The 22,546-nt window shown below is 46.6% G+C and overlaps 1 protein-coding gene across 3 annotated transcripts; it reads right to left on the reverse strand.

Annotated features, from left to right (window-relative positions):
- Positions 1–5,523: 5,523 nt before the first annotated feature.
- On the reverse strand, positions 5,524–22,035 carry TRAPPC3 (trafficking protein particle complex subunit 3; the record flags this gene model as incomplete). 3 transcript variants are annotated; one of them, XM_080691182.1, is made up of 5 exons in its annotated part: positions 5,524–5,643; positions 6,067–6,249; positions 8,999–9,098; positions 9,541–9,638; positions 21,994–22,035. In XM_080691182.1, 5 exons carry the CDS (start codon positions 22,033–22,035, stop codon positions 5,524–5,526), a joined length of 543 nt encoding a protein of 180 aa, XP_080547308.1. The 3 variants fall into 3 exon arrangements, with proteins under 3 accessions (XP_080547308.1, XP_080547307.1, XP_080547309.1); XM_080691181.1 differs by having other exon boundaries at positions 8,999–9,134; XM_080691183.1 differs by lacking the exons at positions 8,999–9,098; positions 9,541–9,638.
- Positions 22,036–22,546: the final 511 nt, after the last annotated feature.

The following is a 22,546-nucleotide window of genomic DNA, read 5'->3' on the forward strand; positions in this document are numbered from 1 at the left end:
TAACTCTGGGGAAGGAAATACCCAAAACCTCACGCCATGCTCACGGCTGCTAGGAAGTAGACCGGGTCACAGGGAGGAGGGGAGGGAAAGGGTGGTGCAGCTGACTTTTTTTTTTGGCAGCGCCCAGACATTACACAAAGCTTTCCACATCTGGGCCCCAACTTTCATTTCCTCAATCTCATTCATTCGTTTCATTCAACTCTGCTGTAACTGGACTCAGCCTAACACTAGGCGCTAAAGATACGGTTGGCCAAGCTAGGAGAGGGAGGCCAAGCTGGGAGGGAGAGGCAGAGAGGCTTTGAGCAGGATGGGATTCTGCAGGACGAGTCTCTCTAGACTCGGGATACATGACCACGTCTCTCCAGTGGCCTAACCCCACTGGAGGCGAGTTCTGTGGAAACTGCCTCCTTGCTGGGGTTTCAAATGCCTCATTCTACCTGGGCACAACCAAGCTACCCGTAAGCACGATGCACCTCCAACTGGCTCCCCTCGTCTCACACCTGCCCACCAACCTTGGGAAAGACCTGGAACCCTGTTTTCTCCAAAAAAAACCTCTCTGGACTCAAGGCCCTAGTCTGTCCACAAGAACAGTGCTGATAAATACAGCTTGACATAACCTCTGCTTCTTCCCTTTATTTACTTTGTGCGTGTGGTATTAGGGATAGAACCCAGGGGCATTCTACCTTTAATAACCCAGGCCTATTTATTTATTTATTTATTTATTTGTACTGGGGATTGAAGCCAGAGGCATCCTACCTCCAAGCTATACCCCCAGACCACTAGCACAATTTTATTTGAAAACAGGATCTCACTAGGTTGCTGAGAGCCTCACTAAGTTGCTGAGGCTGGCTTTGAACCTGCAATCCTCCTGTCTCAGCTTCCCAAGTACTGAGATTACAAGTTTGCACCTCAACACCCAGCTATTATATATATTTTTTCCCTGGTACCGGGAATGGAACCCAGGGCATTCTGTTCCCAGTGATACCCCCCAGCCCTACTTTTTTATTTTTAATTTTGAAACGATCTCATTGAGTTGCAAAGGGCCTCACTAAGTAGCTAAGGCTGTCTGCAAGCCACAATCCTCCTGTCTCAGCCTCCTAAATGTTGGGATTACAAGCGTGCACAACCATACCTGGCTGGCTATTGTTTTGTTTTGTTTTGGTTTGGTTTTTTTGCAGGTCTGGGGATGGAACCCAGGGGCATTCAACCTCCGAGCTACACCCCTTGCCCTATTTTTTATTCTTTATTTTGAAACTGGGACTCACTGAGTTGCAGAGGGCCTCACTAAGTAGCTGAGGCTGTCCGCGAACCATGATCCTCCAGTCTCAGCCTCCCGAATGCTGGGATTACAAGTGTGCGCCACCACGCCTGGCTCCTGGCTATTGTTTTATTATTTTTTTAATGTTTTGCAGTACTGGGGATGGAACCCAGGGCCATTCTGCCTCTGAGCTATACCCCCAAACCTATTTTTTATCCAGCTTATTCTTTTATTCTATTGATTTTTTTTGGGGGGGGGGTGGTACTGGGGTTCCTGGAAGCCCTTCTACCGCCAGGCTACACTCCCAGACCGATTTTATATTTTTTAATTTGGAAACAGGGTCTCTTAAACCAGCAAGGCTGGCTCCGAACTAGCACAATCCTCCTGTCTCCGCCTCCCAAGCGCAGGAATTACAAGGGTGCGCCACCACGCCCGGCTTATTCTATTGATTGATTGATTGATTGATTATTCGTGGTCCTGGGGGTGGAACCCAGGGGCTTTCTACCTCCACCTCCGTGCTATACTCCCAGACCTATTTTATATTTTCCTTGGAAACAGGGTCTAAGTTGCTGAGAGCCTTACTAAGTAGGTGAAGCTGGCTTCGAATCTGTGCGATCTTCCTGTCTCAGCCTCCCAAGCACTGGGATTACAAGGGTGCGCCACCACACCCGGCATTCTTTATTTTTGAAACAGGGTCTCACTGAGTAACAGAGGGCAAAGTTGCTGTTGCTGTTCTCAAACTGCAATCCTCCCATCTCAGTCTCTCAAGTACTGGAATTACAGGTGTGTACTATACACCCAGCTTTTATTTATTTATTTACTTATTTATTTATACTGGGGATCAAGCCCAGGGGCATTCTATCTTTGAGCTACACCTTCAGCCCTCTTTTTTTATTCTTTATTTTATTTATTTTTTTGTGTGTGTGGTACTGGGAATGGAACCCAAGGGCTTTCTACCTCCGGGCTGCACTCCCAGATATATTTTATATTTTATTTGGAAACAGGGTCTCACTAAGTTGCTGAGAGCCTCACTAAGTAGCTGAGGCCGGCTTCGAACCTGCACAATCCTCCTGTCTCAGCCTCCCAAGTACTGGGATTACAAACATGCACCACCATGCCTGGCTCTTATTCTTTAATTAATTAATTTATTTATTTATTTTTGTGGGTCTGGGGATGGAACCCAGAGGCATTTGACCTTCAAGCTTCACCCCCTGCCCTATTTTTTATTCTTTATTTTGAAACAGGGTCTACTGAGTTACGGAGGGCCTCACTAAGTAGCTGAGGCTGTCTGCGAACTGCAATCCTCATCTCAGCCTCCGGAATGCTGGGATTACAAGCGTGTGCCACCACGCCTGGCATTCTTATTCTTTATTTTAAAACAAGGTCTCACTAAGTTGTGGAGGTCCTCACTGAGTAGCTGACGCTGTCTTTAAACCTGTGATCCTCTTGGCTCAGCCTCTCAAGCTGGGATTACAACTGTGCACCACCATGCCCAGCCTATTTTTAGAAACAGGGTCTCACTAAGTTGCTGAAGGCCTAAATTGCTGAGGCCGGCCATAAACCTGTGATCCTCCTATCCCAACCTCTCAAATACTGGGATTACAAATGCGTGCCATGCCTGGCTTCACTTTAAAAGCTATCCCAACCTCTGCAAGACTGGATGGAAGAGGGAGATACAAACCTACTCCCCTTGTTCCCCAAAATGTGTTAGCCAGGCTTCAAAATGCCATCATCAGCTAAGTGTGGTGTTACACACCTGTAATCCTAGTACTTGGGAAGCTGAGACAGAAGTATTACAGGCTCAAGACCAGCCTCAGCAACGTAAGACTCTCAGCAACCTACCAAGACTGTTTCGAGAAGAAAAAAAAAAGGGCTGGTAGTGTAGTTTGGGGTTAGAAAGTCCCTGCATTCAATCCACAGTACCACAAAAACAAAAACAGCATCATCTCTGGGCCCAGTATTCCCACTAGGAGGCTGAGATAGGAGGATCTTAAGTTTGAGGCCAACACACAGTAACTTAGCAAGACCCTGTTTCAAAATTTAAAAAAGGAGCCGGGCGTGGTGGCGCACGCTCGTAATCCCAGCATTCGGGAGGCTGAGACCGGAGGATCGCAGTTCACAGACAGCCTCAGCTACTTAGTGAGGCCCTCTGCAACTCAGTGAGACCCGGTTTCAAAATAAAAAATAAAAAATAGGGCAGCGGGTGTAGCTCGGAGGTCGAATGCCCCTGGGTTCCATCCCCAGACCTCAAAAAAAAAAAAAAAAAAAAATTTAAAAAAGGGCTGGAGCCGGGCGTGGCGGCGCACGCTTGTAATCCCCGCGCTTGGGAGGCAGAGACAGGAGGATCGCGCAGGTTCAAAGCCAGCCGCGCGCCCTGGCTTATGAGACCCTGTTTCCAAATAAAAATGTAAAAATAGGTCTAGGAGTGTAGCCCGGAGGTAGAAGGGCTTCCAGGAACCCCAGTGCCACCAAAAAAAAAAAAAAAAAAAAAAAAAGGGCTGGAGCCGGGGATGGTGGCACACACTTGTAATCCCAACATTTGGGAGACTGAGACATAAGGATTGCGTAGGTTCAAAGCCAGCCTCAGCTACTTAGTGAGGCCCCTTGCAACTCAGTGAGACCCTGTTTCAAAATAAAGAATAAAAAAATAGGAGCCGGAAATGGATGGAACTGGAGGACATTATGCTAAGCAAGATTAGTCAGTTACAAAAATTAAGAAATCAGATGCTTTCCCTAATATGTGAAAGCTAAGGAGAAATGGGTCATAGGAGAAACTCTAGATGAAAAAGGAAATCCTATAGAGGAGCAAACAAGACAACCTAAATGAGGGATGGGAGGCAGAAGAAGGAAATTCTCTAAAACACACAATGTACTTAAACATATCAAGGTCAACCACTAAGCCAAGCAAGGGAAGGAGGGATGAGGAGGCAATGGGGTGGGAATTGGGTAGGGGCTAAATGGGCGATGTGTACATGTATTTCCACACAAGCTTTTTACCCCAAAATGATGTATGAATATAATGTACCAATAAAAAAATAAAAATCAGTTAAAGCACACACAAAAATTAGGAGCCGGGCATGGTGGCGCACGCTTGTAATCCCCGCGCTTGGGAGGCTGAGACAGGAGGATCACACAGTTCAAAGCCAGCCTCAGCTACTTAGTGAGGCTCTCAGCAACTTAGGGAGACTCTGTTTCCAAATAAAATATAAAATAGGTCTGGGAGTGTAGTCCAGGGGTAGAAAGCCCCTGGGTTCCACCATCCCCAGTACCACACACACACACACACAAAAAAAAATAGGGTTGGAGGTGTTGCTCAGAGGTAAAATGCCCCTGGGTTCTATCCCCAGTACTGCAAAAATAAATAAAATAAAAATAAAATAGGCTGGAGGTGTAGCTCAGTTTTAGAACACCCCTAGACTTCAATTCCTAATACCCCCCCACAAAAATATAAATAAATAAATAAATAAATAAATAAATAAATAAATAAATGAAAGCATGGAGAGCACAGGCTTGTGAGTCTGGCCAGCTTTGAACCCGGGCAGCACCACTTAAGAGCTTTATGACCTTGGTTAACTTGTGACCAGCAGTGTCTGACATGTGCTCAGGGAGCAGTACCCCAGCGCCAGGGGTTCCATGACTTCCTAGTCAAATGTTGGCTGAGAAGAAAGAAAACAGGACATGATTGGGATTTCACTCAAGAATGTGTCTTTATTGAAGAATTTGTAAGAAAAAAGGATGGACCCTCTGTAAAAAGAGGAGATGTTGCTTCCCAGAAGTCAGGATGACTGGCCCGTGTCTTGGCTACTATAGCACATCACACTCCAGCCAGCAACCTACCCACCCCTCCCAGCCTCCTCCCTCCACCCCATGGCCCTGGATCCCTGCCGCCATTTGCCAATGGCTTATGAAGGCCCAGGAATAGATGTGCCAGGCTTGTCTCTGAGTGGGGTCAAAGTGGATTTTGCTTTGGAAAACTCACACAAGAATGTAAAACAGTTTGAAGCTCTTTCTAGTCCAACAAGGACAATGACATCCAGCCCTCGGAGGGAAAGGGAGCAAAGATTTCCCTCCTGAATGTGTATACTCGTGGGGTAAACGGACTGTATCAGTCTGCTCTTTATTAGCATGGAGAATGGAAACAAGATTAGAAGAATATCTAACATCCATGTTAAAGAGTCACTGAGCTCCAGAGGGCAGGCGGAGCACTGCAGCCTTTCTGATCCCAAGGGGTGTTCCTGCTGGCTACCCTCCGGTCCTGGGGACAGTCATTCTTCTCCAGCGGGGAGGTTGTCTTCGATTCGCCTGATGAACCTCATCCGGATTTCTGTCACACTGTCTCCTTTCAGGGTATCCTGGACAAACTTGGCCTCTACAGCCATCTGGACCTGGTGACAGTAGGAAAATGAAGGGGCAGATGCCTAGCCACCGCCTTTGGGGAGCTACTGGGGATGCATGGGGCTCTACGTGACACCACGGTAGTCAAAAGAAGAGGGCTGCTCTCCCACCAGGACAGGATCGCCAGCCCCAGTATCCCACTGCAGAAGATGGCCCAACCCACAAGGATACTCAAGAATGAGACTGTCAACCAGAAAGCCAGTGTGGAATGGATGCTCCCAGGCCCTGGGGGTGACAGCAGCACTTCCCGGCCCTCTAGGGAGCCTCATCACCTGCAGAGACATCTGAGTTGGGTCCTCTCAGCAGCATGGCCCCCGAAGGCAGAGAGGGGCTAGGGTAAGCCAAAGCCTACCTGTCTCCTGCAGTCAAACATTTATCAAGCCCCTACCACAGAGGGAAAGAGCTACACTCACCATCTCCAAGGCTCCTCGCAACACCCCACATAAGAGATTGGAATAAATAAGAGATGAGTGATTGTCAGGAAGTTCCACAAAGTCCACCAACGGGTTATTTTCCAAAATGAGAGAGAATTCGTCACCAGCTGGACTCCAATTAGTGATGCTTGGCGTGATGCCCAAGTACATCTTGAACGCCACCTGTCAGGGGACACAGCAGCACTGTGGAGGACAGCACGAACGTACAGTGGGGAAGGCGACAGACTGGCAAAGGGGAGAAACCAAACTGCACTCCGAAAGAGGACGGAGCTTTAGACACACAGGAGAACAAGAGAAGCGCTGTGCACAATTGCACACCCCTCTCCTCCCAGGCCTCTCTCTCTCCCTCTGCTTCTCCTTGGAAGCGAGAACCAGTCTCCATGAGACAGCTGCCCGGAACCAGCGTCTGAGTGCAGAGAGGCCCTAACCCAGCTCCCTGTCCTCTGCCTGTGCTGCTACCTAACCACCCCCGAGAGTGGATCCAGGTCACTGGGACAGACTGCCCTCAGGATCGCCTTCCTAGCCACACCCTGACTGCAAAGCTCCCTCCACTGTCAACCCTCTTGAGGACTTGGGTACGACCGGCATGCTTACAGTGGAAAGAACCATCCTTGAGGTAACTGATGTAACACAGCTATTGACTTTTTTTTTTTTTTTGCGGGTCTGGGATCGAACCCAGGGGCATTCGACTTCCAAGCTATACCCCCTGCCCTACTTTTTTTATTCTTTATTTTGAAACAGGGTCTAAGTTGCAGAGGGCCTCATTAAGTAGTAGCTTAAGGCTGTTCACGAACCGGGATCCTCTAGTCTCAGCCTCCTGAATGCTGGGATTACAAGTGTGCGCCACCATGCCCGGCTCATATTATTGATATTAAAAATAAACATTTACTATGTGCACAACACTATGATTAGGGCATTCATTTTACCCAAATGCTCACATCCATAATTCATTTACTCCTTGCAACAACAATGTGAGAGAGCTCTTATTTTCTTCTCTTATATTATTTTTATGGTACTGGGAATGGAACCCAGGGGCATTCTACCTCAGACTATACCCCCAACCCTCTTTTTAAGTTTGTTTTTTTTAAGCCGGGCGTGGTGGTGCATGCTTGTAATCCCCGTGCTTGGGAGGCTGAGAAAGAAGGATCACACAGGTTCGAAGCCAGCCTCAGCTACTGAGTGCGGCTCTCAGAAACTTAGTGAGACCCTGTTTCCAAATAAAGTATAAAATAGGTCTGGGAGTATAGCCTGGAGGTAGAAAGCCTCAGGGTTCCACCCCAGTACCACCAAAAAAAAAAAAAATTTTTTTTTCGGGTCTGGGGATGAAACCCAGGGGCATTCGACCTCCGAACTACACCCTCTGCCCTATTTTTTATTCTTTATTTTGAAACAGGGTCTCACTGAATTGCTGAGGGTCTCACTAAGTAGCTGAGGCTGTCCATGAACTGCGATCCTCCTGTCTCAGCCTTCTGAATGCTGGGATTACAAGCGTGCGCCACCACGCCCGGCTTTTATTCTTTATTTTTATATTTTATTTGGAAACAGGGTCTCACTAAGTTGTTGAGAGCCTCACTAAGTAGCTGAGGCTGGCTTCGAACCTGTGCGATCCTCCTGTCTCAGCCTCCCAAGTGCAGGAATTACAAGTGTGCGCCACCACGCCCAGCTTATTCTTTACTTTGAAACATGTCTGAGTTGCAAAGGGCCTAAGTAGCTGAGGCCGGCTGCGAAATGCAATCCTCCTGTCTCAGCCTCTGGAATGCTGGGATTACAAGCATGTACCACCACACCTGGCTCCCTCCAGCCCTATTTTTTAGTTTAGTTTAGTTTTATTTTTGAAAAAGGGTCTCACTGAGTTGTGAAGGGCCTCGCTAAGGAGCTGAGGCTGTCCACGAACTGCGATCCTCCGGTCTCCGCCTCCCAAATGCTGAGATTACAAGTGTGTACCACCACGCCCGGCTTATTCTTTACCTTGAAATAGGGTCTCACTGAGTGTGGAGGGCCTCACAAGTTGCTGAGGCTGGTTGTGAACTTTCGCTCCTCCTGTCTCAGCTTCCCAAGTACTGGGATTACAAGCGTGCACACCATGCTCAGCTTCTTTATTTTTTTTTTAAGTTTAAAGAAGTTGAAAGCAATTTACCTAAGAATCCAGATTTAAAAATAAAATTAAGAAGCCGGGCGTGGTGGCGCACGCTTGTAATCCCTGCGCTTGGGAGGCGGAGACAGGAGGATCGCGCTGGTTCGGAGCCAGCCTTGCTGGCTTAAGAGACCCTGTTTCCAAATAAAAATATAAAATAGGTCTGGGAGCATAGCCCAGAAGTAGAAGGGCTTCCAGGAACCCCAGTACCACCAAAAAAAAAAAAAAAAAAATTAAGCTGGCGTGGTGGCGCATGCTTGTAATCCCTGCATTTGGGAGGCTGAGACAAGAGGATCCAAATTCATGGATAGCTTCAGCTATTTAGTAAAGCCCTTTGCAACTCAGTGAGACCCTGTTTCAAAATAAAGAATAGCCAGATGTGGTGGCGCACGCTTGTAATCCTAGCATCTGGGAGATTGAGACAGGAAGATTGCAGTTTGCAGACAGCCTCAGCTACTTAGTGAGGCTGCAACTCAGTGAGACTCTTCAAAATAAAGAATAAAAAACAGGGCTGGGGGTGTAGCTCTGAGGTAGAATGCCCCTGGGTTCCATCCCCAGTACTGGGAAAAAAAAAAGCTTAATCAACTGGGATGATTCCAACTACTCGTCCCTTTCTATTTTATAATCTGCTAATAAACCACTAGGAAGGCTTCTTTGGACCAGACAGCTGCCTATTCAATCTTTGGGAGATTATAGTCTAAGGTAGATAGAAAAAATGGTAAGCAGTGCTTCCTGATGGCAATCCTTCAGCATAACCAGGAGGCCTAGGATAATGACCTTGGCGATGACATCCGCAGTTTCCCGAAAGTCATGGCATCTCCCAACATTTGACCGTGCCAAGAAATCTTCAATCAGTCGGACTCCAATGTTATAGCCCCTAGGAAGGAAATTAGAGAACAGATTATTATGGGGCCTAAATGTCTGAACATAACATTATTTACTGTTGATGGAAAAATGGGGATCATAAAATAGTCCATTTGGGGGCTCAGTAAAAACTAAGCCCCAGCTGAGCGTGGTGGTGCACACTTGTAATCCCCACGCTCGGGAGGCGGAGACAGGAGGATCGCGCAGGTTTGAAGCCAGCCTTGCTGGCTTAAGAGACCCTGTTTCCAAATAAAAATATAAAATAGGTCTGGGAGTATAGCCCGGAGGTAGAAGGGCTTCCAGGAACCCCAGAACCACCAAAAAAAACCCAAAACAACAACAAAAACAAAACCTATGCCCCAAATGTTGGTTATAAGGAAAAAGAACCTGTTAGTACAACTCAGACTCAGTGTGCTGGGGAGCCCTGTCTGGATCTCCTTTGCAAAGGTACTCACATTTTGTCCAATTGTTTATTCACATCTTCATCATTTTCATAGTCCTTGCATAGCTGGGTGACAAGCGCCCCATAGGTCAGGGTGAAGAGCTCAGAGCTCTAAAAGAAATTCAAAAGGCAATCAGGACCAAGCAGCGCAAAAGAGAAAGTATGGTGAGAGTCTCGATCGGCCTTGAAGCGATCGTCAGGATTCAGTGGAGGATCACCTGGATTCCTGTGTCTGGAGGAAAAGAACATCGTTCCTCAGAGTGGCCAGGGAACCTGGTGCCCCAGGGTCAACATGCCAGGGCTGCAGCCAGACCCACTGCAAGAGGAGTAAAAGCCCCTCAGGCGCTGGGCAGTCACTCTCAACTCACTGAGGTGCGCCTCTGCAAACCTAGACTCCACCAAGGAGGCATCCTAAGCTTGGCTCACCAGAATCTGGTGTGGGAGCGGAGAGAGGCAGACCTGAGGGAGGCCTTTACACAACAGCCTGTGTGACCCAGGCATCACCCACAATTCCCATACCTCAGAATGCTCTGGTCTGGAGTCACGCTGCACCCCCAAGGCTCCACCCAGGAGCCACCAAGTAGCTAGGGCCAGGCCATGGGGAAGGGAGGAAGCCTAGAGAAGGCCTGCTGCCCCGAAGAAAAGCCCTCTCCAAAGTCACCAGCATGGGGAAAAATAATGGCTTCTTTTAACACAGCTAAAGTGTTTTCAGGAAAGTGCCAAGTCTAAAAAGAAGAATGCAATCTTTTGTATTGCACAATTCTGACCCAAACTGGTTTCTATTACAACCTCAGTTAAAATCACAGAAATCCCAGGCATTGTGGCATGCGTTCGGGAGGCTGAGACCGGAGGATCACAGTTTGTGGACAGCCTCAGCTACTTAGCAAGGCCCTTCACAACTCAGGGAGACCCTGTTTAAAAAAAAAAAAAAAAAAAAAAAACTGCCGGGCATGGTAGCACACACTTGTAATCCCAGCATTTGGGAGGCTGAGACTGGAGGATCACGGTTCACGGACAGCCTCAGCTACTTAGTGAGGCCCTTCGCAACTCAGTGAGACCCTGTTTCAAAATAAAGAATAACCCGGGCACAGTGGCACACGGGCACAGTGGCACACGCTTGTAATCCCAGCGCTTGGGAGGCTGAGACAGAAGGATCACGCAGGCTCGAAGCCAGCCTCGGCTACTTAGTGAGGTTTAACTTAGTGAGGCCCTATTTCCAAATAAAGTATAAAATAGGTCTGGGAGTATAGCCCAGAGGTAGAAAGCCCCTGGGTTCCACCCCCAGTATGAAGGAAAGAAAGAAAGAAAGAATAAAAATTAGGGCAGGGGGTGTAGCTCGGAGGGCGAATGCCCCAGGTGTAGCTTGGAGGTTGAATTCCCAGACCCCCAAAATAAATAAATTAATTAATTAATTAATTAAAAAATAGGGCTGGGGAGCTGAGCGTGGTGGTGCACATTTGTAATCCCAGCACTGGGGAGGCCGAGACCAGAGGATCAGTTTGCGGACAGCCTCAGCTACTTAGCAAGGCCCTTTGCAATTAGTGAGACTCTGTTTCAAAAATAAAAAGACTAGCCGGGCGTGGTGGCGCACGCTTGTAATCCCCGTGCTTGGGAGGCAGAGACAGGAGGATCGCGCTGGTTCGAAGCCAGCCTCGCTGGCTTAGGAGACCCTGTTTCCAAATAAAAAATATAAAAATAGGGCTGGGAGTGTAACCTGGAGGTAGAAGGGTTTCCAAGGAACCCCAGTACCACAAAATAAATAAATAAATAAATAAATAGACTAAAAACTAAGGTTGGGGGTGTAGCTCAGAGGTACAATGCTCCTGGATTCCATCCCCATTATTGCAATAAAATAAAATAAAATAATAAAATCCCCAGTACTGCAAAACAAAAACAAGAACCAAGATTACCACCAGACCACTTCCTCCTTTTTTTGGGTAATAAGGCATTGAACCTAATTCTACCTCCTAATTAGGCCACCAGCCTGATTTTATTTCTTTATTTGGAAACAGGGTCTCACTAGGTTTCTGAGAGCTTTGCTATGTTGCTGAGGATGGTTCTGAACCTGTGATCCTCCTGTCTCAGCCTCCCAAGTACTGGGATTATAAGCTTGCACTACCATGCCCACAGCCACCTCCTTCTGAATGCAGTCTTGCCAGACTTGGAGCAAGGTACCGTTTTGTCTGCACGTCTTCTGGGGAAGAACGCCGAGGAACGCCAAAGCCCCACCTGGTCACCACACAGAGCGGTCACCGTCAAGAGCCCGAGCGCTCCCCTTACACACTGCACTCTACTCCCATCATCGCACCTCCCAACCCACAGCAACTCAAAGCAGGAAAGGCAGGGATTAATCCCTCTCTGGAGAAAAGCACACTGAGGTCAGAATGACTCAATAAGTTGCCCAAGGTCAAATAGCTAATTATTGAGAAAAATAACACTGGGCGATAAAACACCAAGGTTTCCTAGCCAATATTTATTCTATCTACTATTCCCCACAACTGTAATTTAATGAGTCCCCTTGATAAAAACAAAAACATACAGGGGAAAAAAAAACTCCATTGCACTATAGTCAAAGAAAATCAATTTGGGGATCAGGAGGCTCTTTGAACTCAAAACAGTCAGATCAGGGTGTCTCCAAGAGACCATTTACCAAATATGGCAATTAAAGGGAAGCTATTAAGGAAGGGAATGATTTTTTAGTAAAGGGCTTGGCATTAGAATGGCTTGGGCATGAATGAATGGAGACAATCCAGCAGTTACCAGTCTGGACAGCTGGCACCACTGCATTAAATCAGGAGAGCTTTGCTTCCATTATTAATGAGCCCTTGGATGGAGACTGCAAGCTCCGCCCAAAACAATGTCAAGTCACATGTATATCAAGACACTGTCAAGCACCTTATAAGTGCAGCTGCCCCCAAATCTGAGCGGGCTGAGGAGGTAGCTCAGTGGTAGAGTGCTTGCCTAGCATGTACAAGGCCCCAGTTTGATCCCTAGCACTGAAAAAAAAAAAAAAAAAAAAAGCAGAGTTCTGGACATACCTGTCTATGGTGTCAAAATCAATATACCTGGGAACTGGGAATGAGACTCTTGACTCAATTTCTCCGTATCCTTTCTTAATTTCAAATTTCCAATCATCCGCCATCTTTAGTTATGAACCAAACCTATTTGAAACACTGCGTAACATAAATGCATAATTTTTGAAGCCAAGCGTAGTGGTGCATGCTTGTAATACCAGTATTTGGGAGGCTGAGACAGGAGGATCCAGGTTCATGGACAGCCTCATCTACTTAGTGAGGCTCTTTGTAACTCAGTGAGACTGTTTCAAAATAAAGAATAAAAAATAGGGCTAGGGGTGTAGCTTAGAGGTAGAATGCCCATGCCCCTGGGTTCCAGCCCCAGTACCGCAAGCAAACAAACAAACAAAAAGCACATAATTTTTTATCTTCATTTTTTTTTTTTTTTGGTGGTACTGGGGTTCCTGGAAGCCCTTCTACCTCCGGGCTACACTCCCAGACCTATTTTTACATTTTTATTTGGAAACAGGGTCTCCTAAGCCAGCATGCATGGCTGGCTTTGAACCTACGCGATCCTCCTGTCGCTGCCTCCCAAGCGCAGGGATTACAAGCGTGCGCCACCACGCCTGGCTGGTCTTCACATTTTTAAAATAGGGGTAGAGCTGGGCATGGTGGCACACACTTGTAATCCCAGTACTTGGGATGGTGAGACAGGAGCATTGAAGGTTGAGGGCTGGCTTTAGCAAGCTAGCAAGGCCCTCAGGAACTTAGTGAGACCTTGTTTAAAAAGAAAAAAATAGCCGGGCATGGTGGCGCACGCTTGTAATCCCCGCGCTTGGGAGGCTGAGACAGGAGGATCGCGCAGGTTCGAAGCCAGCCTCAGCTACTTAGTGAGGCTCTCAGCAACTTAGTGAGACCGTTTCCAAATAAAATATAAAATGGGTCTGGAAGTATAGCCTGGAAATAGAAAGCCTCTGGGTTCCACCCCCAGTACCACCAAAAAATAAAATAAAATAAAACAAAACGAAAAACAAAAAAACGCCGGGCGTGGTGGTGCACGCTTGTAATCCCCACACTTGGGAGGCGGAGACGGGAGGACCGCGCAGGTTCGGAGCCAGCCTCACTGGCTTAAGAGACCCTGTTTCCAAATAAAAAAGTATAAAATAGGTCTGGGAGTGTAGCCCGGAGGTAGAAGGGCTTCCATAAACCCCAATACCACACAAAATAAAATAAAATAAAATAAAAAATAAAATAAAATAAAAGCCAGCCATGATGGTACATGCTTGTATTTAGGGCTAGGGGGTGTAGCTCAGAGGCAGAATACCCCTGGGTTCATCTGCAGGACGACGAAAAAAAAAAAATAAAGGAAAAAAAAAGTTGTGTTATCCTAACCAATGCTTATTCTCCCTAAACATCAGTTCCCATCTGTACAAAGATGACAATATTATCTTCTTTCAGAGTTACCGTGCAATTCCAATGAGATAATGTTTGCAGAGCATACCTGCATAGTAAGTAATGAAATAAACGCTGCTATTTTAATTTTTTTATGTGTGTGGGGCTGCTGGGTATTGAAACTAGGGGCATTCTATCTCTTAGCCATACTCCCAGCCTTTATTTTGCAACAGGATCTCACTAAGTTACCACACATTGGCCTCAAACCTGCGATCCTCCATTCTCAGCTCCCAAATACTCAGATTACAGGTATGCACTAATGTGCCTTGCTTAATTTTATTCCTCTCTTTGCACTGCCAGGGACTGAATCCAGAGAACTGTGCATACTAAGCAAGCGCTCGACGACGGAGCTACATTCCCAGTCCTGTTCCTCTTTACTCTTAGAGAGTTCTATGTGATGTGATGCCACGTAGAACAGATGGCAAGTAATAAGGGAGATTTTGAACCAATATGAAGGGTTTTCTAACAAATAAGGCACATAGAAAACTAGATTTGGCCGGGTGTGGTGGCGCACGCTTGTAATCCCCGCACTTGGGAGGCTGAGACAGGAGGATCGCATAGGTTCGAAGCCGGCCTCGGCTACTTAGTAAGGCTTTCAGCAACTTAGTGAGACCCTATTTCAAAAAAAATATTTAAAAAAAGGTCTGGGAGTATAGCCCGGAGGTAGAAAGCCTCTGGGTTCCACCCCCAGTACCACCAAAAAAAAGAAAAATAGATTTGGCTGGGTGTGGTGGCCCACGCTTGTAATCCTAGCATCTGGGAGGCTGAGATTGGAGGACTGTGGTTCGTGGACAGCCTTGGCTACTTAGTGAGGCCCTCTGGGACTTAATGAGACCTTGTTTCAAAATAAAGAATAAAAAAGAGCCGGGCGTGGTGGCGCACGCTTGTAATCCCCGCTTGGGAGGCAGAGACAGGAGGATCGCACAGGTTTGTAGCCAGCCTCACTGGCTTAGGAGACCCTGTTTCCAAATAAAAAAAGATATTAAAAAAAATAGGTCTGGAAGTGTAGCCCAGAGGTAGAAGGGTTTCCAGGAATCCCAGTACCATAAAAAAATAATAATAATAATAAAAAATAGGGCTGGGGGTGTAGCTTGGAGTTTGAATGCCCCTGGGTTCCATCCTCAGACTCGCAAAAAAAAAAAAAAAAAAAAAAAAAAGAAAGAAAGAAAGAAAACTAGATTTGTAGTTAGAAGAGTTAGAAGATCTAAGTCTGGACTTGCTACTTCACAGCTGTGAGACTGCCGGTAAATCACTTTGTTGGGAAGCCTCAATCTCCTTACATAAAAACAGTGACAGGAGAACCTGTCATGCCAGTCATAAAGGTGCCAGGAGGATTTAATGACATAATGGACTTGAAGATGCTTCACAAACTGGGCGTGGTGGTGCATGCCTGTAAATCTAGTACCTGGGAGGCTGAAACAGGAGGACCACAGGATTGATGCCAGGCTCGGCAATTTAGCGAGGCCTCATTTCAAAATAACAAGCCAAACCGGGTGTGGTGGCACAAGCTTGTAATCCTAGCATTTGGGAGGCTGAGACAGGAGAACCACAGTTCAAGGACAGCCTCAGCCTCTTAGTGAGAGGCCCTTTGAAACTCAGAGAGACACTGTTCCAAATAAAGAATAAAAAATAGGGCTGGGGGTATATCTCAGAGGTAGAATGCCCCCAGGTTCCAATAACAATACCACAAAAAAAAAAAAAAAATAAGCGTGGAGTGGAGGGACATACCGATAATCCCAGTAGGTTGAGACTGGAGGATCACAAAGCCAGTCTTTGAGACCCCGTTTCAAAATTTAAAAAATTAAGCTGGGCGCAGTGGCACACCCTTGTAATTCCAGCATTCGGGAAGCTGAGATGGGAGAATCGCGGTTCAAGGACAGCCTCAGCTACTTAGTGAGGCCTTTGCAACTCACGAGACCCTGTTTCAAAATAAAGAATAAAAAATAGGGCTGGGGTTGCAGCTTGGAGGTAGAATGGCCCTGGGTTCCATCCCCAGTACCACAAAAAAATAAAAAATAAAAAACTGGCTGAAGGTGTAGCTAAAAGGTAGAATGCCCCTGGGTTCAATCCGCAGCACCAGTAAATAAATAAATGTTATGTACATATATATACATACATAATAAAAAGGGCTTGCGATGTAGCTGGGAGGTAGAATGGCCTTGGATTCAATCCCTAGTACCAAAAAGAAAAAGATAAAGCTGGGCATGATGGTACATGCTTGTACTCCCAGTACTTGGGAGCTTGAGACAGGAGGATTACAGGTTTGAGGCCAGCAATTTAGTAAAGCCCTCTGCAACCCTGTTTCAAAATAAAAAATAAAAAGGGCTGGGGTGAACCTGAGAGGTAGAATGTCCTTGGGTTAAATCCCCAATACAAAAAAAAAAAAAAAAAAAAAAAGAAAAGAAAAAAGAAAAAGATGGCCTGCTGACAAACCTTAGAAATTTCAACATCTATGCCAACATGATCTCCAAGCACTTCAGGGACAACCTGAGCAAGAAACTAAGCCAAGCCTGACTTTCAGGTGAGCCACCAATTGATGGTTCTCAGAAGGCCTTACAATTAGTGCCCCAAACAAGACAATTCATCTCCATAAGGGGGTTGATGTTTAGAATTAAGGCTTAAGAGTCACACTATTTTTTGTCAAAATAGGTAATCCAACATGAATCTCTTCTAGCAACTGGGGATGAAGGATCACTAAAAGACTGGGTCCTGCCAGGTGTGGTGGAGCACGCTTGTATTCCCAGCACTTGGGAGGCTGAAACAGGAGGATCCCAGTTTGAGGACAGCCTCAGCTACCTAGTGAGGCCCTTTGCAACTCAGTGAGACTCTGTTTCAAAATAATAAAGAATAAAAAGTAGGGCTGGGGGTGTCGATCAGAGGTAGAATGCCCCTGGGTTCCATCCCCAGTACTGCAAAAAAAAAAAAAAAAAAAAAAAAAAAGACTGGGTCCAACCTTCTCTTTCACCCTCTGGCCTCCAGTCCTGGAGATTTCTAAGTGCTATTAATTATGTGGTAACTTGCCTGAGCTCTGCAGAATAGATACTGGGATTGGGCTAGTAACACAACAAAAAAGAAGGGCAGGCCCTGCTCTCCATGGATTTCTTTTATGTGTGTGTCTGTGTGTGACTGAGGGTGGAACCTCCGGGCTATACTCCCAGACCTATTTTATATTTTATTTGAAAACAGGGTCTCACTAAGTTGCTGAGAGCCTCACCCAGTAGCTGAGGCTGGCTTTGAACCTGTGTGATCCTCTTGTCTCAGCCTCCCAAGCGCTGGGATTACAAGCGTGCGCCACCACGCCCGGCTGTCCATGGATTTCAAGAGCCAACCACTAGACAGACACATGAAGGCTAATAATTTTACTACCAAGGATGCTAGCTAACACTATCACTTGTGTTCTTGTTCACTGTTGCACTGTTAACTTGTGTGTGTGTGTGTGTGTGTGTGTGTGTGTGTGTGTGTGTGGTGCTGAGGATTAAACCCAGAGGCATTCTACCTCCGAGCTACACCCCCAGCCCTATTTATTTATTTATTTATTTATTTATTTATTTATTTTGCAATACTGGTGATTGAACACAGGGGCATTCTATATCTGAGCTACACCCCCTAGCCCTATTTTTTTTTTTTTTTTTTTTTTTTGCAGGTCTGGGGATGGAACCCAGAAGCATTCAGCCTTCAAGGTACACCCCTGCCCTATTTTTTTATTCTTTATTTTGAAACAGGGTCTCAGTGAATTGCAAAGGGCCTCACTAAGTAGCTGAGGCTGTCCGCGAACCGCGATCCTCCGTCTCAGCCTCCCAAATGCTGGGATTACAAGCGTGCACCAGCATGCCCAGCTCCCAGTCCTATTTTTTATTATTTATTTATTTATATATTTTGCAGTACTGGGGATGGAACCCAGGAGCATTCTACTTCTGAGCTACACCCCCCAGCCCTATTTTCTATTCTTTATTTTGATGTGTGTGTGTGTGTGTGTGTGTGTGTGTGTGTGTGAGAGAGAGAGAGAGAGAGAGAGAGAGAGAGAGAGAGAAAGAGAGGTAGGTAGGTACTAGGGATGGAACCCAGGGGCTTTCTACCCCAGGGCTACACTCCATACCTATTTTATATTTTATTTGGAAACAGGGTCTCACTAAGTTGCTGAGAGCCTCACTAAGTAGCTGAGGCTGGCTTCAAACCTGCGTGATCCTCCTGTCTCAGCCTCCCAAGCGCTGGGATTACAAGCGTGTGCCATCACACCCGGCTTATTTTATTTTTTTAAGATGGTAAAGCTGAAGCCAGGTGTGGTGGCACACGCTTGTAATCCCAGTACTTCGGAGGCTGAGACAGGAGAATCGCAGGTTTATGACCAGCCTTAGCTACTTAGTGAAGTCTTCCACACCTTAATGAGACACTGTTTTGAAATTAAAAAAAAAAAAAAGAGTAAAATTGGGCTGGGGATATGGCTTGGAGGTAGAATGCCCCTGGGTTCTATCCTGAGCACCAAAAAAAAAAAAAAAAAAAAAAAAAAAGCCAGGCATATTAGCACATGCTTGTAATCTCAATATTTGGGAGGCTGAGACAGGAGGATCACAGGTTTGCAGTCAGCCTAGCTACTTAGTGAAGCCCTCTGCACCTTAGTGAGACCCTTTTTCAAAATGAAGAATAAAAAATAGGGTTGGGGGTATAGCTCAGAGGTTGAATGCCCCTGGGTTCAATCTCCACTACTAAAAAAAAAAAAAAAAAAAGAAATGATAAAGCTGATGTTACCATAACAATAAAGAGACTTGTCCAGGGCCACACAGCAAATGATGAAAGGAAGACTGAGTCCCGGGCAGTACCGTATCTCTGTGTTGTGCACACTTCTGTCTCCTTCACAGAATACATGCTTCTCAAGGTTATGGGCTAGGACTTCATCTCTGTATCCCCCAGAGTACCCAGCACAGGAATTTGCATATTGTTGGAACTCTAAATTTCCTGGACAAATGAGTTGCTTCTATTAACACAGACTAAAAAAAAAAAAAAAAAAAATAGAGATCTAATTACTTGGGCATGTTTAACAATTTAGGTCTTAGAAGGCTTAAGTCGAACACGGTAATTAGCACATGGCTGCACTGACTGGAAAGAGGGGAGCTAGAGGTATAGATTCCCCAAGAAAGCAGAGGAGCATGTCAAAACGAGGTGGCCGCAAAGGGAATCATGTGACAAGTCCTGAATAGGCACCAGCAGGAACTGAATGAGAGGGCACACTCAACCCTTCATTCCATTCATCAGCAACTATATACTGACTGCCTACTACCAGGCACTGTTCTAGGAACTGGGGTTGGATCACAGAATAAAACAAACTTTTAGCTGGGTGTGGTGGCCCATGCTTGTAATCCCAGCGCTCCTCCAAATAAAATATAAAATAGGTCTGGGAGTAGAGCCCGGAGGTAGAAAAGCCCCTGGGTTCAACTCCCAGTACAATAAATAAATAAATAAATAAAACTTCTGCCTTCCTGGAGTTTACTTTCTCATAGGGGAGAACAAAAATAACAAGCAAGTAAATACACAATTTATAATGAAATGCAATTTCAAATGAAATAGCACGATGACAAACATCAGCAGAGAGAAAGAGGATAGAGAACTAGTCAGAGGCCCAGGGAAGGCCTCTCTGAGGATGTAACATCTGGGTAACTGAAAAGTGGAAAGTGGACCAGGTGACGCCGGGGCAGCTCCAAGGAGAGGCAACAGCAACTGCAAGAGCTTCTCCCCATCCTTAACTACCTCACTTCAGTGAAAAACGCTGGGGGGTATAGGTGGAGACTACTATGCTAACACAATATCCAAGACTTTAATGCTGATTTCAGGTGAAAAAAAAATACAGAAATAAGTGTAAAATGCCCCCCAAAACTAAGGAAGATATGAAAACTAAGATAAGAAACCTAAGGAATACTTCTCTGCTCATATCACAGGAAAAGGAGTAAAGAAACAATCATGCTCCTTGAATTTCACACTATTTCATGTAATTCCAAGTAGGCACTTCCGTCTCCACTTCATAGCTATGGAACTGAGAATCAACTGTAAAAGCCAGAATACCAACCATGCATCATTGTCCTCTACATGACACTTCCCTAGCACACACACACTATATACATATGGTATTGAGATTGAACCCAGGGATGCGCTACCTCTGAGCTTTATCCACCCCCAGTCCCTTTTTTCCTTTTTTTTTTTTTTAATTTTTGAAACAGTCCCTCAAAATTGCTGGGTCTCACTATGTTGCTGAGGCTGGCTTCAAAACTGCAATCCTCCTGTCTTAGTCTCCCAAGTACTGGGTTTACAGGCATGCACTACCATGCCCAAATTAAATATTTCCTCCAAGCCAGACGTGGTGCACGCTTGTAATCCCAGCATTTGGGAGGCTGAGACCAGAGGATCGCGGTTCGCTGACAGCCTCAGCTACTTAGTGAGGCCCTTTGCAATTCACTGAGACCCGGTTTCAAAATAAAGAATAAAGCCAGGCGTGGTGGCGCACGCTTGTAATCCCCGCGCTTGGGAGGCGGAGACAGGAGGATCGCTCAGGTTCGAAGCCAGCCACGCACGCTGGCTTAGGAGACCCTGTTTCCAAATAAAAATGTAAAAAAAATAGGTCTGAGAGTGTAGCCCGGAGGTAGAAGGGCTTCAAGGAACCCCAGTACCACCAAAAATAAATAAATAAATAAATAAATAAATAAATAAGTAAAGAATAAAAAATACAGCTGGGGTGTAGCTCAGAGGTAGTGGTTTTCATCCTCAGTACTGGGGGAAAAAAAATTCCTCCAAAACAAGTTTTTTCCTTTTTATTTTTGCAGTGCTGGGGTTCAAAGATGGGGCCTTGAATTGCTAAGCAAGCAGGAATTCTAGACCCACAACAGGAATTCTTAACCTGTGATCCATGGAGTATATTCGGGGGCCCACAAATCCCCAGAAAATGTAAGCAAATGTTTGAAGCACTTTTTGAGGTGCGGGGGATCAAACTCTACTTGCTGGAAAAGCACTCTACTACTGCTCTACAACCCCTGTGTGTTATGTTTATGCATTTAATATATCTGGGGAGAAGATCCTTGGCCATCCTCAGCTTCTCAAAAAGGATCTGAGAGAGAAAGGTTAAGTATTACTCTGGAGTAACAGGGCTTCCCTTCAGCTCATTTTTGATGGATTATACTCATGTAGGATGCACAGGTGTGAAAGAAATTTAGTTATCCTGTTTAGAGTGGGAGTGTCAACGTCGGGTCCCTGATCTGCCAACATGAAATCTCAGATTCTCAATTATTTTTCGGTTCTGGGGACTGAATCTAGGGCCTCCTGCACATTCACTCTGCCACTGCGCTGGACCCACAGCTGAGATGCTGTTTTCAACTATAAAACAGATACAGCATGGCAATTCTGGATGAATATGCCACACCCACCAGGAAAGCCCCCTTAGCTTGGAGCAAAATATTATCTCCCTTAACCTCCAGGCTCAGTCTCAAGCTCAATTTATGAGCCCACATACTGTTCCATTATTCCCAGGACAAGAGGGCGACCGTGGCTCTTCCCCCGACCCACTAGAGAGCTACCACCCACTGCTTACTTCTTTATTTCATGAGGTAGAAAGTTTCTTTCTGACCAATATCAGAGCACATCTCATAATGGCAGTGAGAGAGACCATCTAGTAGGTTCACTTTGCAGATCAAGTAGGATGCAGGTAAGCTGTTGGCACATTACCAAACATGCAATAAGAGACCAGCAAGTGGTAGTGACTGTTTCTGTTACTACCGTCGCTGTTGTTGGTCTAGCACACAGCGCAGCTCAGGCCTCGGGGGAGCGGTCTCCTCAGCGAGCTACTCCAGCGGTTCCCCAGCCCGCATCGAGCCCGGGCGCTCCCGGCCTCACCCACTCGCGGCCTCCACCTCGCAGAGCTCTCTAGAGGGTCCTATGCCCCATCGCACCTCGCGCCAGGCCCCTCTCCCAGCGGAGCCTCAATTCCGCCCCGCTCGCCGGGGTCACTCGCTCCAAGTTACCATTTTCTTGCTCTCGGTGCCACGGTTCGCCTGCCTAGACATGGTGCTGGCCGCCCTGCCCCGCCTCTCCAGTCCCGCTCGGCGACCCCGAACGCCAAACAATCTTCCGCGGCCCCTGACTCGGTCTGACGGGTTCTGCCTCACTGCGCCTGCGCGGCCGGTCGCGGGGCACCATGGGACTCGTGGTCCAGCTGAGGAGTGAAGCCCCGCCCGAGGAACGTCGGACTACAGCACCCGATAGCCCCGACGGCAACCCCGCCCCTTGCACAGCTGAACTACGACTCCCGGCGTGCCCCGCGCACCCGGCTCCCGTAGCAAGTGCCTCTGGGCTGCATTCTGGCCGCTAGGTGGCGAGCCCAGCTTGCAGTCGTCTTGTCCCATTCACGCTCGGTCTCCTCCTTTCCCTCCCCCACGTCCGGCCCAGAGATGCTCCGCAAATTCCTCTGTCTCCTGCCTTGGTCTTGGAAAGTACCTCTTTTGAACAAGCTTCTTCCGCTGTTGCTGCTTTGCGGCACCAGAAGCTCTCTGGATGTCCCAGGACACTAGCAATAGC

This window comes from Muscardinus avellanarius (genome assembly GCF_963383645.1).
Source record: "Muscardinus avellanarius genome assembly, chromosome: 3".
Classification (NCBI taxonomy): Eukaryota; Metazoa; Chordata; class Mammalia; order Rodentia; family Gliridae; genus Muscardinus; species Muscardinus avellanarius.